Consider the following 17,632-nt stretch of genomic DNA (forward strand, 5'->3'; position numbering starts at 1 on the left):
TAGATGTATACACCAATGATGAAATTTTTTTATTTTGGTATCAAACAAAAATCTGTAAAGAATGTAGCATAATTTTGTCATACTGTCCAGTTACAGAGATAAACTTTTCCCTTCATTGGTCTAAAGTTTCTCTTACTAATTTTAAAAGATGGTGAAAAATACTATTGATAATTGATCTACTATCTGATTTTATTTTCTCTCCTAAATAGATCATTTTGTGGGATTTATTTTAAAATATATAGAACTTACTTTTATTGTTCTACACGCAAATACATAAAAAAAACTGTCTAAATTTATTCTTGTGTTTTGGAATACTGATTTAATTTCATCAGAAATATTACATTTTAAATGCCCATCAAAGATGGTTCCACACTTACTGCCATAGCCTGTAGCTCCAAGGCATGAACAAAAAATGTTGAATGAGGGAATCCCAGTTAGGTACCGCAGTGAAGATGCTTGGTTAGATGCTTGTCAAAGCTATTACCCGAAACTAAACCAGGTCAACATAGTTAATAGAAACAGCAATCAAATTTGATCAAAAGCCTGTTTTACAGACAGTGTAAAACCTTCTTTAATATCCAGGTTTTCAACATTTATGTTTAGTATTGGCTTAATAATAAATTAAATTTGGCACCTTAGAATAAAAACAATTTTGGTCCCTGTGAAGCAAGTTTGAAATGCAATAGAGTCCTTTGAAAAGTGCTGCACTCTGTATTATTTTATCAGAATTATTAAGCTTATCCGTTTGGAGTGGTGTGGAGTGTTAGGTTTTCTTGAATAGAAATTTTACATTTCTTTTATAGCATTACATCCATAAAATGCCATTTTATTTCTGTGAAAACTGATCTGATACATCAACTTTTTCCTACAGTTAAAGCAACATTTGGGAATTGCCCATTTGAACATGAGATTCATGTCTGCTACTGTTTATATCACAGTTTGAACAGTAGAGTTCTCTGACAAACCTCTGAGGCCTTTGCAAAATAACTAGATATTAGATATATACATTTGGGTTCTTGTCGTGTGAAAAAAAGTATTCAACTATACAATCCAGTTAAATAAGGAGATCAATGGATTTTACTCAGTCGGCACTTTATTTTCCATTGCAAAGAAAAAGAAAACAAGACATTCATAACAGACCTGACAGCTTGACCTTCTGTTCTGTTCTGGCTAGACAATGTTTTTTTCTCACTAACTTAAAGTCTGGGAAAAGTTGTGAAAGTTGAGTACATTTAATCAAAACAAATTTCAGAAATTTAACAGTAAAATGTTATGAATAAACCTTGAGAAAGAACTTGGTTTATTAAGGGAATGGTATTTCTTGTCCCAAACACTCCTCTCACTCAGACACCTTGTGCTCTCGCAGGTGAAACGCTTGAGATAAAACATTTTGTACGTAAAAAGAAAACCAGCACTCATACGTTAATATATGAAATTGTAAATTAATAAGAACCTGAATGTTCTGACTGCAGTTCTTTATCTAAACTTGGAAGATTATCGTTTATACTGGATTTTAATCTTGAAGTTAAAAAAAAATAAAAAATACAGGCTGGGAGCACATATGGATATAATGGAAACACTTTCAAACTTTTAGTTTTTATGTTAAAGAATTTTTTTTTAAATTATGTATCGTTTAAAAGAAAAATCTAAACAAAATCACCAAGTTACGATAAAAGTTGCAAACATAATTTTGGCATTATGTGTAAAAATGTTGCTTCAGCCAGTCCTTGATATCAGCGAAACATGAGTGCAAAAAGAAATCTTACTCCATTGCCACAGGGTATTTTTTTAATACAGCAGAGCTTTACGGTGTCTGACACCATTGCTGTGTGACAGTGCAACAGATGGCAGCCTGCTCTCTGCACATTACTTTGACAATATGACTCTAATGGATGTTGAAGTGCCACAAGCAAACTCTGCAAAGATAGAGCCCAACTGTCATGTTCCATAAGGCGTTCGTTGGGACTCTTCAGATGGAGGAGACTAAGGCTGATGTAGTCATTGATATTCACAAACGCTTTAAATGCTTTTTTACAGTTGGAGATGTATTATGTTTATGTTGGTGGCTTGCTTAGGGTCCAGGAAATCGATAGTTAAAATAAAGATGTCTTAGTATTGTGCATTGTAAGGCATTTCTAAACTTTCTTGGAGGATAAGACGTAATGCTTAGGTTTAAAAAAAGCAAATTTTTTTTTAATGCACTAAGCTTAATTCATTCAGCCGTATTAAAATAGATAAAAAAAAAATCTAAATAGAGTAGCAAACAAAATGCTGGCTTGTTAAAATAAACCCCCAGTTCTCCCTAAACGTAATTTAATTTAAAACTAGTTTACAGAGAACATCTGCATTCCTATAGTATCATACAGAGAAATGAAAATGAGAAGATGGTACATTGTTTTTTTTCAGGAAACATCTGCTCAAATAAGGTGCACATATTTATTATTTATTTATCCCTTTATTAAAGCACAGAGTTAAACAAAGTGTTGAATCTTAGCAGCCTTCAGGTGTTAACAATACAGCCAGTTTTAATAGGAAGGGGACATGATGTTGTGTAGTTGTGCACCACACTGAGCATGGAGCAGAAAAAGCAAACAGCAGGGTCATACGGGGACTTCAAAGTCGGCTACTTTACTGACCAAATATACTGTAACGTTATGATCACTGACAGGGGAAGTGGATAACACACATCTTTCTTCTCTGAACCTGTTAGTTGGGAGATAAACAGTAGTAGTCCACAATGGAAAGACATCCATAACTTTAATGACTTAAAAGCTGGAAAAACAGGCAAGAGAAGAGTTTGACAAAGTACAGATGGTCAACTAACCAATAAGACCATCTTTGAAACACCAAATCTTTTGGATTCTTTCTAGTCTTCGTCCAACAGGATCATAGGCATCCAAGGGTTAATACATGGAGAAAGGCTGGACTGTGTAGTGTGAGTCAGTAAGCAACTTAATAATACAGGTGCTGGTCATAAAATTAGAATATCATGAAAAAGTAGATTGATTTCAGTAATTCCATTTAAAAAGTGAAACTTGTATATTATATTCATACATTACATACAAACTCATATATTTCAGATGTTTATTTTGTTTAATTTTGATGATTACAAATGACAACAAATGAAAATCTCAAATTCATCATATCAGAAAATTAGAATATTGTGAAAAGGTTCAAAATTGATGGCCCCTGGTGCCACACTCTAATCAGCTAATTAACTCAAACCACCTGCAAAAGCCTTTAAATGGTCTTTCAGTCTAGTTCTATAGGCTACACAATCATGGGGAAGACTGCTGACTTGACAGTTGTCCAAAAGACGACCATCGACACCTTGCACAAGGAGGGCAAGACACAAAAGGTCATCGCTAAAGAGGCTGGCTGTTCACAGAGCTCAGTGTCCAAGCACATTAATAGAGAGGCGAAGGGAAGGAAAAGATGTGGTCGAAAAAAGTGTACAAGCAAGAGAGATAACCGCACCCTGGAGAGGATTGTGAAACAAAACCCATTCAAAAATGTGGGGGAGATTCACAAAGAGTGGACTGCAGCTGGAGTGAGTGCTTCAAGAACCACCACACACAGACGTATGAAAGACATGGATTTCTGCTGTCGCATTCCTTGTGTCAAGCCACTCTTGAACCACAGACAGCGTCAGAAGCGTCTTGCCTGGGCTAAAGAGAAACAGGACTGGACTGCTGGTGAGTGGTCCAAAGTCATGTTCTCTGATGAAAGTAAATTTTGCATTTCCTTTGGAAATCAAGGTCCCAGAGTCTGGAGGAAAAGAAGAGAGGCACTTCATCCACGTTGCTTGAAGTCCAGTGTAAAGTTTCCACAGTCAGTGATGGTTTGGGGTGCCATGTCATCTGCTGGTGTTGGTCCATTGTGTTTTCTGAGGTCCAGGGTCAACGCAGCCACATACCAGGAAGTTTTAGAGCACTTCATGCTTCCTGCAGCTGACCAACTTTTTGGAGATGCAGATTTCATTTTCCAACAGGACTTGGCACCTGCACACAGTGCCAAAGCTACCAGTACCTGGTTGAAGGACCATGGTATCCCTGTTCTTAATTGGCCAGCAAACTCTCCTGACCTTAACCCCATAGAAAATCTATGGGGTATTGTGAAGAAGAAGATGCAATACACCAGACCCAACAATTCAGAAGAGCTAAAAGCCACTATTAGAGCAACCTGGGCTATCATAACACCTGAGCAGTGCCACAGACTGATCGACTCCATGCCACGCCGCATTGCTGCAGTAATACAGGCCAAAGGAGGCCCAACTAAATACTGAGTGCTGTACATGCTCATACTTTTCATGTTCATACTTTTCAGTTGGCCAACATTTCTATAAATCCTTTGTTTTTATTGGTCTTCAGTAATATTCTAATTTTCTGATATGATGAATTTCAGATTTTCATTTGTTGTCATTTGTAATCATCAAAATTAAACAAAATAAACATCTGAAATATATGAGTTTGTATGTAATGTATGAATATAATATACAAGTTTCACTTTTTAAATGGAATTACTGAAATCAATCTACTTTTTCATGATATTCTAATTTTATGACCAGCACCTGTAATTTAACTTTATTGATCTCACATTGGAGAAATTTACCTCTTTATTCAACCCATCCCTTTGGGGTGCAGTGGGCTGCCATTGTGCTGTGCTGTAAACCTAACACCTGGGAGCAGAGTGGGGTTTAGGGTCTGTGGGAGTGGGACTCAAACTCAGAAGCTCAGGATTTCAAGCTCTATGCCCTAACCATTAGGCTGCCACTCCCCTAACACAGCTTATTTTCTGGATGTGATGAAAATCTACAGTGCATACCAAAGGGTTGCTTATAGAGCTGAATAGCTGCTGTCCTGTCAGGAAACCCCTACCACTGCTACATCAACATTCAAGAGATTGGAACGTATACGTTTCTTCTCGGGATCACGTGGCATTAGGATGGACAGTACCGAAAGGATGAGCTTGCGAATGCAATGTGATGCCTGGGTAATGTTCTTCGGGTTCTGCCATCCATGAGAACTTTACTTTTACATAGTATGATTTCCTCAACTTTCTATAAGCATCTTTAACAGCATCAATTAAAAGGTTTATGGAGCTGTAATGGATGTCTCAGGATGTGGAATTAAATCAAATGCATAAAAAGGCTGATTATGTTGATGGTACATGTTTTAAAAAAGAGCTACCAGTAAATAAATAATGCAAAAAAATCTTAGTTGGAAACCAAAGTTAAAGTAGTTCATACTTACTGCACTAATTGTAAGATTTCCAGCATTAATTGGCGTCAGTGAAGAGGAGATGGATCAATAAACGGAAAACACCCAATGCAAAGCAAATCCCCATAGAAAAAACAGGAAATCAAAACATTTGGTTTCTACATTCACTGCCAAATAAGCAGTTTCTGTGACGTAAAGAAAACAGCACCAAACACGGAAAGACTCCCTAAAAAAGGTGTTTTCTTTATTAAAGACAGCATAAGTCTGAAAAATTAAAGCAAATTATTTATTTATGCATCGTATTTCCTGTCGTCTGAAAGTCAAACCAGCAGTGAAGTGAATAACAACTTAAATAGCTGAATGAAATAATTTGTTAGTAAAAATCTGGCTCTAAAATAGAAAACATCTTAGATACTTGAAACAAAATGGGAAAAAAATCCTTACAGAAGTATGATACAAACCATTACAACCAGTTTAAATACAGATATCAGCCTGTGCATTATAATGTTGTATTTGTCAGGAAAAAAAAGCATTTATAAGAACATTTCAGTCCAGTTAGTTAATTAAAATTTAAACTTTGCACAGCAATAAAAAATGGCGTAGCTGAATATATATTCTCTACAAGGGGTCTATATCCAATACAGTCCAATAAACAAATGAAACCATATCATGCACAATATTGCCACTCAGATTCTGCTTGTCGCTGTACAATCAATTTATGTATTTACAAAGTCATCAAAAACTAATCAGCTAAGTGTTTTAAAAATAAAACTTGATGCAAGTTAAGAAAAACAAAACCTTGATCCCATCCAAAGGCCCTCAAGTGGAGTTAGTACATCACAATAACTCTTGTTCAAATGAAATTAAATGTCAGGCATCCACAGTTACTCACACGCATTCACAAAGATCTAAATACATTCAAACATGGCAGAAATACAATCAATAGCATCTCTGATGCCCCATAAGTGTGACTGATCCAAATGAAGTATGAAGCCAGTCCTGCATTTCGAAACATAATTAGATGTGAATTTATCAGGTTTTCCTTCATGCTAGTGACAATTATCCTGTTTTTTTCTTAGATACATGTTGCACAATTCCAGTTACTGCCTCAGCTCAAAAAACTCAGCAGAATTTTGTACAGAAATGAGTCAGTTTTAGAAAGGCACTGGCTGCTGAAGGAGCCCTGCAAGCTTCCACACCTTCAGTATTCACTTCTGGCCTCACGATAGAGCTGAATAACAGGAGGTAACATGCAGGAGGAAGAAAATTAAAACATATAATGATGGCATGAAACACGCAAAGCTTCATCCAGTTTTTACTTTTGTAGGTAACTTTCCCTCGTTTTGTCAAGTTACGACCATAGACCCCAGGGTAATTAATTGGAATTTTATGTGAGAGACCAACAGGAAGCAGTAGATGATTAAAAAGTTAAAGACTAAGAACTGTGTTTTGCTTTTGTTCTTAACATCCTTTACGCTGCTTTTCCTAAATAATCCGCTGCAACTTTAATAAGCCACCTAATTTGTAAGACTATACCTGTAAACTGGCCATGGATAACGTAAAGCAGGCATCCCCAAAGTCGGTCCTCGAGGGCCGCTATCCTGCAGGTTTTAGAGGTTTCTCTGCTTTAGCACAGCTGATTATGATGATTGAACTTGAGCAACAGCCTGTTAATCAGCTTTCAATTAAAATCAGCTGTGTTGGAGCAGGGAAACCTCTAAAACCTGCTGGACAGCGGCCCTCGAGGACCGACTTTGGGGATGCCTGACGTAAAGTATAAAGCAGGATTAGGCTGTAAAACATTATCTTTGGAATGGGGAAGGTAATCCTAGTTTGCTGTTAAAGATTTTCAGTCATCCAGGTCATAGTCATTCCAAAAAAGTTAAAAACAATCCAGTGGACTTGGTTTCCAAGTTTGAAGACGTTTCGCTTCCCATCCAGGAAGCTTTTTCAATTGAAAAAGCGTGTGTTCAGTTTTAGTTACGAAATTTCTCTCCACAGATTCTTTCAATGTTTTTTTAAACACATTTCAACCTCCAGACGTAGAAACTCGGTAAAGACTTGCACTTCTTAAGCTGATTAAAAAAGTAGGAACTCTAACGGTATAGATTAAAATCTCCTGGACACTTTTGAGAATCATATTTGTAGGAAAAAAAAAAAGGGAAAACGTTTTTCACAATCCATTTGTGTTGGTGTATCACATAAAATCCCAAATAAAACAGTAAAATTTAATGTCTCCATCTAATGAAAAGTAAATATTCTTAAGGTGTGTGAATACTTTTACAGGGCATTGTACTCTCATACCTAAGTCATTAGGCTAGCAGATGCACAAGAGCATGAAAGATGGATTACACATGCATTTGCAAACTGAATGTAGCACATACTTTACAGCAGTGCATTGCATGGTGACAAGTTCATATTCTTAAATTTTAGTATAGACATTTAACACAGTTTGATTGTAGCCAAAAAATCATTACCTGCTTATAATATACATTCCAGAAAAGCACTGCATTGTTCACGTGACGCTTATTGGGAGATGCAATGCGAGTTAATTAATGTCAAATCATTAACAGTTTATGTCTTACAGTAAAAACATATCAAAATCAGTATCATACAATTCAGCTATTAAGTCCAACTTCTCCAAGTTTTTGTGCCATGTGTGGAAGTCTCTGAAATGCGTGATCATGAAGCCATGCAGCCTTGTGAGACAACCCAGCCTTCCCCGCTCGCTAAAAGATGTTGCCATTGCAGGAAAGCAGCAAACACATAACACTGGTCTGTTAAGACTGACCAGCTACACAAAAGAGTTCAAGGAGTTCATGGCATTAAGTGGTGATGGGGCCCCTGCGCTCTCAGGGCCCTCATCATTGTCCCTGCTGGAACTCTTTCCGCTATACTGGCCAATAAAGGAGCCGTCTTCGTTGAACTGCCCATCTCCTCCTTCCCCGTAGTCAACTAAACTGTCGTCACTGTCCTCTCTCTTAACCGTCCCATTAGACGGCGTTCGGCTCCCTTTTAGCGGTTTATGGTCCTCATTGTCACTGAAGGAGAAAATAACATGCAGATGTTAAGGATGAAATGAGGTGGCAGATGCAAGATTAGTGAGCACTTTTTTTTTTTTAGATGGAGCACGAAACGGCCAATTACAACTCATATAGGAGACTGAAAAGTTGCAAGAAAAATAAGCAGCAAATTAGACTTGTATCTGAATTGAATTTGCTCCATGACTAACAAAACAGAAGCTATGATTGGTTTCTACCAGGCAACAGGGAATAAAGCTCAAGCCATCATACTCCGTCTAAATTCCCCTTGAAACCAAACATGAGGTGAATGTGCTGAGGGACAAAAGCATTCCCCATCCCCAGACAGAGGCTTTGATGACAAACAAGATGCTCTGGCAATAATGAAGTAAATAAAACGTGAAAAGCAAAGATTTCAGATGCACATCCTGCAAAGCAAGCATGAGAAGAACCCCAACCTGGTGCAATATATGAAACGACTTCAAAGAAATGTTTCTTTGGATAGAAGATCATAATAAACATTCCATGGTTACATGAGCTTGACGCCAATGAAATGTGATCATAATGCCGTTATCATGCTGCAGTGTTCTTCGTATTTAGTTTGAGTTGTCACTATCTTTAAGCATAAAAATGTATGAAGTGGTGGACTGTAAGGCCGTTTTGATGAAGAAAGCAAATCACACTGAGCATGATCAAGGCTTTATGAACAAATATATTAAAACTGATGATAGCAAGTGCTTTTCTCCACAGTGACTTCCACAGAACTGAAACAACCCCCACAGACACCATCATGGCCCTTACCTTCACTGAGACCCACACCCCTGAGATCAGATGAGGACATCCCACTGAAATCCCACACTGACAGTCAGTCCCAGTCTCATTACTCCATAAACATTTGGTAGAAGTTTCTATCTCTAAATTAGCGGCAAACAAAATGTCTAAACAGAACTTGAATTTGTTCTCCCATCAGAAAAGAACAGCTCAGACGAGTTAGATTATGTCTTTTATTGACATACTGAAAGGTTCCTGCTGAATATGAAACAAGACGGGGAAAAAAATCTCTAACAAAGGCACTATGTTTTTATACACTTTGCGGTCTGTTATAATACATTTATAAAATCATTCCTTTAGTTGGCATCCATTCTGCTATTCCCCATTCTCTATACATACAATAAGCTGTTGGCATTTTTAATAATAAAAAGTCCAAAACCACACAGTACTGGAGGCAGTAAAAGTCACAGGGCCAAAATGCATCAAGAGTTAAATATCAAATTTGTCTATATTTCAATTTATAAAGCATAAAAATCTTGAAAGTGTAAAACATAAATCCATTTCAGTCTGCCTGTTTATGTTTAAGCAGGATGATCATAGTAATAGTAAAACACTATTTTTTAATGCAAAAAACTCAGAGACACCAACCTCTAAATCAGGAAAATTACTGCTGGCTCCCAATCTAACAGTTGTCAGGAAGCACTGAAAACATAATCTTGTGCACATTACCATTTTTGTCACAAGCAATCATTTAAAATACAGAAACTCAGGACTCATTATTCGTTTATATTACTTAGTAGCATGGCTAGTTAATGTCTCTAAGCTCCAGCTAGAAATGGGTACATGAGTCTTCGCTGTATGGGCCAAGAATGTAATTACAGAGATTGATGCCTCAGTTTGTGCTTTCGGGAAACTTTTGACTGCATTATTAGCCATCTTGTACTTGGTTTCTGTCCCTTACACTTTCTATTTTTACTGATTTCTGAACTAAATAGATTGTTATTAAGATATTCAATGTATTCTATAAGATATAATGCAACTGATACTTATTAAAATAATTAGATATTCTCATTTTAGGAAAAGTAATCCCTTTTTTGATTATTGCTAACTATACCTGTCAATTTTTAGATTTGAAAATACAGTAAGCCCCAGTATCCCGGCTAAAGGGAAGGACTTAACAGCTATGTTTCTATCCATGTTGTTAACATATAGTGTGTAGTCTTGGTTTAAACACAAAACATATATATTATACTATAATACTCTCCAATAATTGTATACTTATTTACTATATAGTATAATATCCAACTAGTTTAAGAATATGTTTGTCTTTTTAAAGTAAAATAGTGTTGTTATGACTTGCATTTTAAACTGATAACTTTATCACCAAGATGGAATACAAGGCAAAAAATAAATAAATTGGCTGAACTTAAAGTTTGCCTCCATTACAGCTAGTTTTGATCTTTTTATGGAATTTATATAAAAGAAAAATGTAAATGATAAGTAGGCTTAAATGTTATCCAAATAAAAAGAAAGACTGTTGATATGTCATTAGCATAAATAACCAGCATTTTCAGTCCTCAGACATGCTTTAAATTCCACATCAGATCCATAGGCATCTATTTAAGTTTAACTACTTTATCTACATATAAACAATAATTCCATTCATCATAATATTCCCTGGAGCAAATTTCTGTATATCCATGCATAAAAGCCATAGAACATATTTAATCTACATACAAAAAGGAATATAATACAAAATATAAAATTAAGACTATATTATAAATTGACCTTAAAAAAAAACAATATTGAAAAACATTAGATGTACAGATTTAAAGTGCTTCTTTTTTGTCTTTTTGTTCAGCATGCTATTGGAGAACCAGCCTAGAACAAGGATGCTAACAAGCATACGGTATCACGGTATGCACATTATGCACAATGCTTGTGAATAGCTTATTAGTTAAGATGCGAGTTAATGTTGACCTTTTCTGAATATCCTTTCTAACAGTCATGTTGAAATGATTATAACAATAACATCTGACATTGATTAAACCCGAAGATTCCTTCTCCTTAAATGGCACACCGGTCCCACATTGGTAGACGTCACCAACCCATAAAGAAATAAAACAGCTTGTGCTTTACGTTGGCAGAAGTCAAACTGGCTGCATCTTGATGCTGTGACTGATAACGATAGTTTAGGATGATTTATAGTCAGCTGTAAGGGTTGAGAAGAAGAGGGAACTGAAGAACTCCAGCCCAGTCCAGAGAGAGCAGATCTGGGCTGGAGGTGGAAACAAGCCGAGGGGGCTGATGGATAAAAGTGGGCACTGGGGGGGAAATCCAGTTGCAAGAGCACTTTCTCTCACCTGTATTCCACAAAAGTACAGTCGTCGTCTTTCATTGGCTGGAACTCGGGGTCTGTGTGTGCATCTTCCTTCTCTTTAACTAGTGAGAGAAAAGCATTTCAGTACCAAAAATAAATGTTGTCAAAAGGAAATGAATCTGTAAAATCATACAATAGATGTGCACAGCATTAAAATATGCCTGAAAACCACATTTTGAGACTCAAAACTTCCAAAAATGTTATGCTGCGTTCACAACGGACGCAGCAGGCGCGACAGAAGCAGCGAGTTTACATGCAAAGTCAATGGTTGACGTGAGTCAAGGAGCAGCAAATGGTCCCGCAGCGCGTTTTGAGCAGCAGGCGCAGCGCGTCTGAGCAGCTGAAGCAGCGCGTCGGGCATGTTTAAGCATCTGACGCGCGTGACGCGCTGCTGCTCGAGATGGAAAAATGTAACTTTTGCTGCTCGACACGCTGCGTCAACCAATCAGAGAAGATGATCTGGGAGCTGGTAGGGAGAGAGACACATCGCTGATGATACAGAGCGCTGTGATCACTCCTCTGAAACAGTTTATTAAAGTATAAATTTACTTAAAATGCAGAAATCTGCCGGCAGAATATGTTCGCTTTTATTATTCTGGTGCCTGCAGATCGGATTATTTAGATGAAAAACACCTACCAGCCGCCGCGGTGAACCGCGAGGAGGCGACCCAGCCAGAGGTTGCTGTTGAAGGGATTCCTACTGCCGGTGCACCGCTGGTATGTGGGGGTCTGAGCGGCTCCGACAGAAATAACATTGGAAGGCAGGATTGTAATCTGGATGAACTGACTGCACTGATGAAGTTTTCAGGTGTATTTTCTCACTTAAAAACATATTAAAACTACTTTATTCCCACTGATCACAGCAAATATAACTGCAAGGCAGAGAAAGGATAGTGAAGCTCCGCCCAACGCGCGTCAGACTCACTTTTGCACCGCGCGTCAGAACTAACTGATACAAGCAGCAAAAATGAAGCAGCAGACGCGATTTTGCTGCTCTTGCTGCGTCCGGTGTGAATGTAGCATTATTTCTCACTGCTGCCAAATAATGTACATTGGGTTTACATGTACCAGTTTAGTTGTGTGCTGTGACTCACCAGGGTATTTCCCTCCTTTATTCCTCTGAATGAAGCAGATAATAAGAAGGATCAGGATGAGCAGGGCAATGGCACACATAAGGCCGATGAACCATCCCTGAGTGGCAATGTCTACCTGTCTGTTGGACACAGCTGGTGAGAGACGGAGACACAATTGTAAATTCAATATTTCTAGATATTTTTTGATGATGAGGAAAATCCCCCCTGACGAAACTATCATAGATCGCTGTGGCAGATGTTAGCTATTAGTCATTTCAGTTCATGAATTAACCATGGTCTCACTTTTTACTTTAGAAATGTGAGCTGAGCAGAAGATCTTCTGGATTAATATACGAACAACATAAAACTTTATTAGAAATGCTACAAAATAATAAATACCGACAAGACATAAGCACATATACACACACATATACTTCCACAAATAATAATCACAGACAAACACACAAGTTTATTCTGTGACATTAGGTTGGAAATCATAACTCTTAGAACTGGGATAAATTTTTTTGTTAACTGGAAATCTACAGAATGAGATGGATATACAATGTGAAGAATTTGAAACAAAAATGTCATGCATGCTTCTATACATTATGTCTTTACAAGACTGCAATACGATACAGAGCTATAGCAACTAGGGGTGTAACGATACATCCAGTTTACAAGATAAAACGATGCCTGATACTGGATTCATAACAACAAGGAGATATTTAAACAATATTTTTGATTAACTTAAAATCTTAAACTCTTGTTTTTACAAACAAAAAAGGTTTAAAGATCACAAAGGATATTTTTTCAGTGCATCATTAGTCAGTCAAAGTTTAATTAGTTTAAAACTATGAAATAGAATTTGCACAGATAGAAAGTTTCAACATTTGTGTTGCCAGACTGTCAATGGTTTAACAGTCAGGGTTTTCTCATGGTGTCTGAAAATAGTTCACAATTATCCTATCAGTCCCTATAACAATATTGTCTATTGTCTACTAGAATAATACAGCAGGGAAGCTTTCTTTAATGATCTCTAGCTCAATTTTTTACAGCAGCCATAGAGATTTTTATTAGTGGACTCTTTCAACATAACAGAGCAATTTAAGAAGTATTTCCTTTCTATTTTAAAAATAAGAGTCTCACGCACACGAGAAAATCAAAAATGTTCACGGTTGTGGCAGATTTACACTGCAAAAAATGGAAATCTAAGTGAGTAATTTTTTTCTTAAAATAAGTAAATTTTTTCTGGAATTGAGGACGAAAGTGAAACACTTTGCTTATGGAACAAGACAATTTACATTTGAAATAAGAAAAAACTATTGCATTATTTCATCTTATTTCAAGTTCATATTATACAATTATCTTATTTTAAGAGTAAAGATACTAATTTCATTGCCAAATCATCTTATTTACCTGCTCAAATTAAGGGTAAATACACTTAATTTAAGAAATGTTTACTTATTTCTAGATCGTTTTTGCAGTGTAGACCTAAGGTTGCTCCAACTCCAGAAAGAATAATTAGATACGTAAAAGACAGGAATTTATTTCCCAAAAGATAGTAAGGGAATATACAAGGGTAAAAATATGACATTTGAACGAAATTGGTATTTCAAAACTTGTGTAAATCTATTTGAATAATTAATGGTAATACCATACACGGCATTGCAGTAACAGGGTTTATACAGGAATGAATAACTGTAATTTAATGCTTTTTAATCCTCTTTTAATGCTCTGAGAAATAATTTTAATGCCACCAACAGGTACCCGTCGACAGGCTGCAGCCATGCCCCGAATTCCTCGTTTTCCAACCACTTTTGTTGAAATTGGCATTCTTCCCCATTCTCTAGCTTTTTCTCCGACTCAAGTTTCTTTTCCGAGCATACGTCTTTGCGATCAACTGGAAGCAGTTCCACGCAAATATATGGTCATATAATATGTTAGACGAAATTGTTTTGTTAATAGAAAATCTTTTTTTAAAGAAAGCATTTTAAATGCCACCATTAACACATTTAATGATGACAATTAAGGCCTTAATTTAAAAAATAACAATTTAATGACTTTTAATGATTTTTAATGACCCGTAAAATCCCTGAGAAAGAAGACCATTCTCATGATAAAAATTTTGAAAGTTTAATCTGGTATTGTGATGATTTAATATTATGAGCTCATCCAATCAGGTTGGAACTCCAAAATGTTGATGTAGGTAAAAAGAAAAGGTTCACTTAAATTCAAAATCGGCAAGATGGTGGAAAAAATGTGCTTAGCTAGTGTCAAGCTTTAAGGTATATATAAACATTTTATCCCAAATTTTAGGAAATCTTGTTACACCCCTAAAAGCCATATTTCATTTAAAACCCAAACTCAATTATTCAAAAAGGAACAATGACAAAAACTAGAGATTCTACACCAGTAACAGGGTGAGGCATGACTGGGCCGGGTCAAGGTGGAGGCTATGCCGCGGGAAACACCTCACCTGGGACCGTGACAAACAGCTCCTCGGAGTGGAGCGGCTGCTCATGGTGACCCTTAGCCACCACACGCACCCTATAGGAGTGGCCCACCTTTAGGCCTTTCAGCTTAATGTTCTGAGAGCCGTTCACAAGCTCTTTCTGCCACTCCTCTTCACCTTCACCTGTAGGAGGGAGGTCGACGGAAAGAGGTATGTTTGAGGGGGTGAATACAACTTTAAAGGAACCATGGAGATAATGACATGATGGGAGCTACTTGGCAGATTTTTGATATGGCGTTACTCTACAGGCGGTTGTGAATATTCATGGATTAGGAAAAACAAAATCAATTAAGGCTTCGAAATAAATAATCTAGGTGGCCCTCAAAGCTCCAAGCACTGCGGCGTCAACAAGCTCATGTAAATTGAAAGAAATGTTGACAATTAGTGCCGCCACAAAATAACTGAAAGGAAACCAGCTTGGTTCAGAACAGCTGCTTGTTACTCAGAACAGACTTAATAATCTGGGGAGGGATAAACAACAGAGATGTCTGCTACATAGAAAACAGTCAAACACATTGTTCAGTCTCTAGTTTTTTATCTGCTGTCATTTATAATATATTGTCTTGTTACTCATCATGATTTAGTTTGTCATTCTGCTTCAAAATTAGGTCAAAACTCTACAAATCCCTTAAGGACCAGTAGTTTTCTTTTGTTTCAACATCTGGACACAGTGCCTTAAAGGAACACTCATACCCCTTGACCTTTTCCACATTTTGCCAGCGAACAACCAGAAACTTCAATGTACTTTTTGGGGGTTTTATATAACAGACCAACCAAAAAATAGAGCATATAAGTAAAGTGAAAGGAACATCGTATAAATCTACATATACTATTTCTTACAAATGTAAAGTAAAAAATAAGTGTGATTTGTACTGATTTATTCTACAAAATGCTGATAGCTTTTAAATAAAATCAGATTATTAAGTGTGTAAGTTTACTAGTTGAAGGTGTATATGGGAAAATTAGTCAACACAACAACAATTAGATGATTTTGCTTTATGTAACATGCTTTGGGATATTAACTGATTGTTTATAGATGTGCTTTATGGATAAACTGCTTCCACCAATAAAATTTAAAAAGCTTTTAGAAGGTCTTTCATGAAGATGCATAACACCAAACGTGAAAGAAGGTGATTTAGTACGATAAAACCAGAATAAATTGTTACCAGAAAACTTGTTGGGGTTGGGAGGCTGTAAAAGACTCAAGACTGGAATGTTGGTTTGCCTTAAGCAGTACATTCATTTGCTAAAAATCCAATCCAGGCATTAATTTAATCAATCAAATCATTGAAAGATTTAAAAGCTGTTGCTCACAGATGCGCTGCCTGCAATCTGACTGACCTTGTTATTCTGTAAAGAAAAATTTCAAATAGTTCAGTCTTTAGTCTCATCAAGGCGGTGGTGACATACCACCAAAATGTTGCAGCAAAAGGAGTTTTTATGCAGTAGCTTTTCAGAGAGTTAGAGATAAAAATGAAGGTCATACTGATAATATTTGTATGGAAATGTGAAAATATGTTACCTTTTTCCTTCCACTTCCTTCCAAGTATGATCTTATGACAAGATGTAAAAAGGTTCAAGAGGTATTTGTTCCTTTAAAAAGCCAATGTGTTTCAAGGGTATAAAAGCAAATTGAATTTCAATGATTTTTTTCAATTATTGATTTTTTTTACCATTATCACTTGACCCAAAAAAGAGCTATAGGGTACTCCAAATCACAAAATATCTATCCTCTTGATGTGGATAAAAAATAAAAACACTCTCTAGAGAAAGCAGTGATTGCTTTAACCATTTAAAGAAATAAACCTCTAATCTTTCTGTCATATGGAGCACTTATGTGAGAGCTAAGCTGTCCCTGAGATAGAAATGTTCATCTGGCCTGTCAGGTCTCTGCATTATTACATCTGTTTATCTGCATATGGGCTGTCAGGGCCACCAAAGAAGCACAAGTAAAAATGAGCTACAAATGAAATGCATCATGAATGATGATCTTTGGATTATATTTTGAATAAGGTGGAACTATAACAATGACATTTCCTAACTCAATGCATGAAACAGTAGGTGTGAGAGAGTCATACCACGTTCCTTTAACTCACTGCAGGTGAAAAGAAAGTAACTGCAAGCCCTTTAGCCAACATGGGCAGAAAGAAAGACAGGAAGAGGTGCTTTTTGTAGGGTCTTTATTTTTTCTATCAATGTTGTTGCTTGAAATCAAAACCAATCCAGCCAGTATCACTACTGAGCTATTAAGAATCCAATTACACGAAGCTCAATTTATCAAATCAGGGTTTGCGCTGGCAGGAACCAGGTTAACATGACTGCCAATATTTCTAATCACCTGCACAAGCCAGTAATGAAGTAGGAGTCTCTTGCCACCCCTGCATGGAGCTGAGAGAAATTTTAACGAGGTTGTTTTCTTACTGTTTTCTGCAATGTACTCTACATAAACATTTTTCTCTTGGCCCCAGTACTCCCAACTGATCAGGGCCCCATCTTCTTCAAGCGAGGAGCTAACATTTGCAAATGGGCTCGCAGGCCGGACTGCGCACATGAAAGAAGAGACAATAATCAAGACTGGCCTGTTGGGCGATGGTCAATCCAACAAGTCAGATGCTTTGTTTTGATTGTACATGATGTCTAACCAAATTACAATTTCA

General features: G+C 36.7%; 1 protein-coding gene across 25 annotated transcripts in view; it reads right to left on the minus strand.

Moving 5' to 3' along the window:
• Positions 1–6,662: 6,662 nt before the first annotated feature.
• Positions 6,663–17,632, minus strand: part of LOC119799117 (neuronal cell adhesion molecule-like) — a 135,423-nt gene continuing 124,453 nt past the window's right edge. For 9 of the 25 annotated variants that reach the window (XM_038308875.1, XM_038308873.1, XM_038308872.1 and 6 more), the window contains 5 exons: positions 17,397–17,516; positions 14,940–15,098; positions 12,485–12,616; positions 11,374–11,452; positions 6,663–8,260 (listed from right to left, as the gene is read on the minus strand). In XM_038308875.1, the coding sequence (XP_038164803.1) occupies positions 8,014–8,260; positions 11,374–11,452; positions 12,485–12,616; positions 14,940–15,098; positions 17,397–17,516 (737 nt within the window). In that variant the 3' untranslated portion in view covers positions 6,663–8,013. Of the gene's footprint in view, positions 8,261–9,040; positions 9,085–11,369; positions 11,453–12,484; positions 12,617–14,939; positions 15,099–17,396; positions 17,517–17,632 lie in introns of those variants that run through there. The other 16 variants (XM_038308888.1, XM_038308891.1, XM_038308889.1 and 13 more) reach the window with 6 other exon arrangements.

This window comes from Cyprinodon tularosa, unplaced genomic scaffold, assembly GCF_016077235.1.
Source record: "Cyprinodon tularosa strain WSP-4 unplaced genomic scaffold, ASM1607723v1 ctg65, whole genome shotgun sequence".
Taxonomy (NCBI): Eukaryota; Metazoa; Chordata; class Actinopteri; order Cyprinodontiformes; family Cyprinodontidae; genus Cyprinodon; species Cyprinodon tularosa.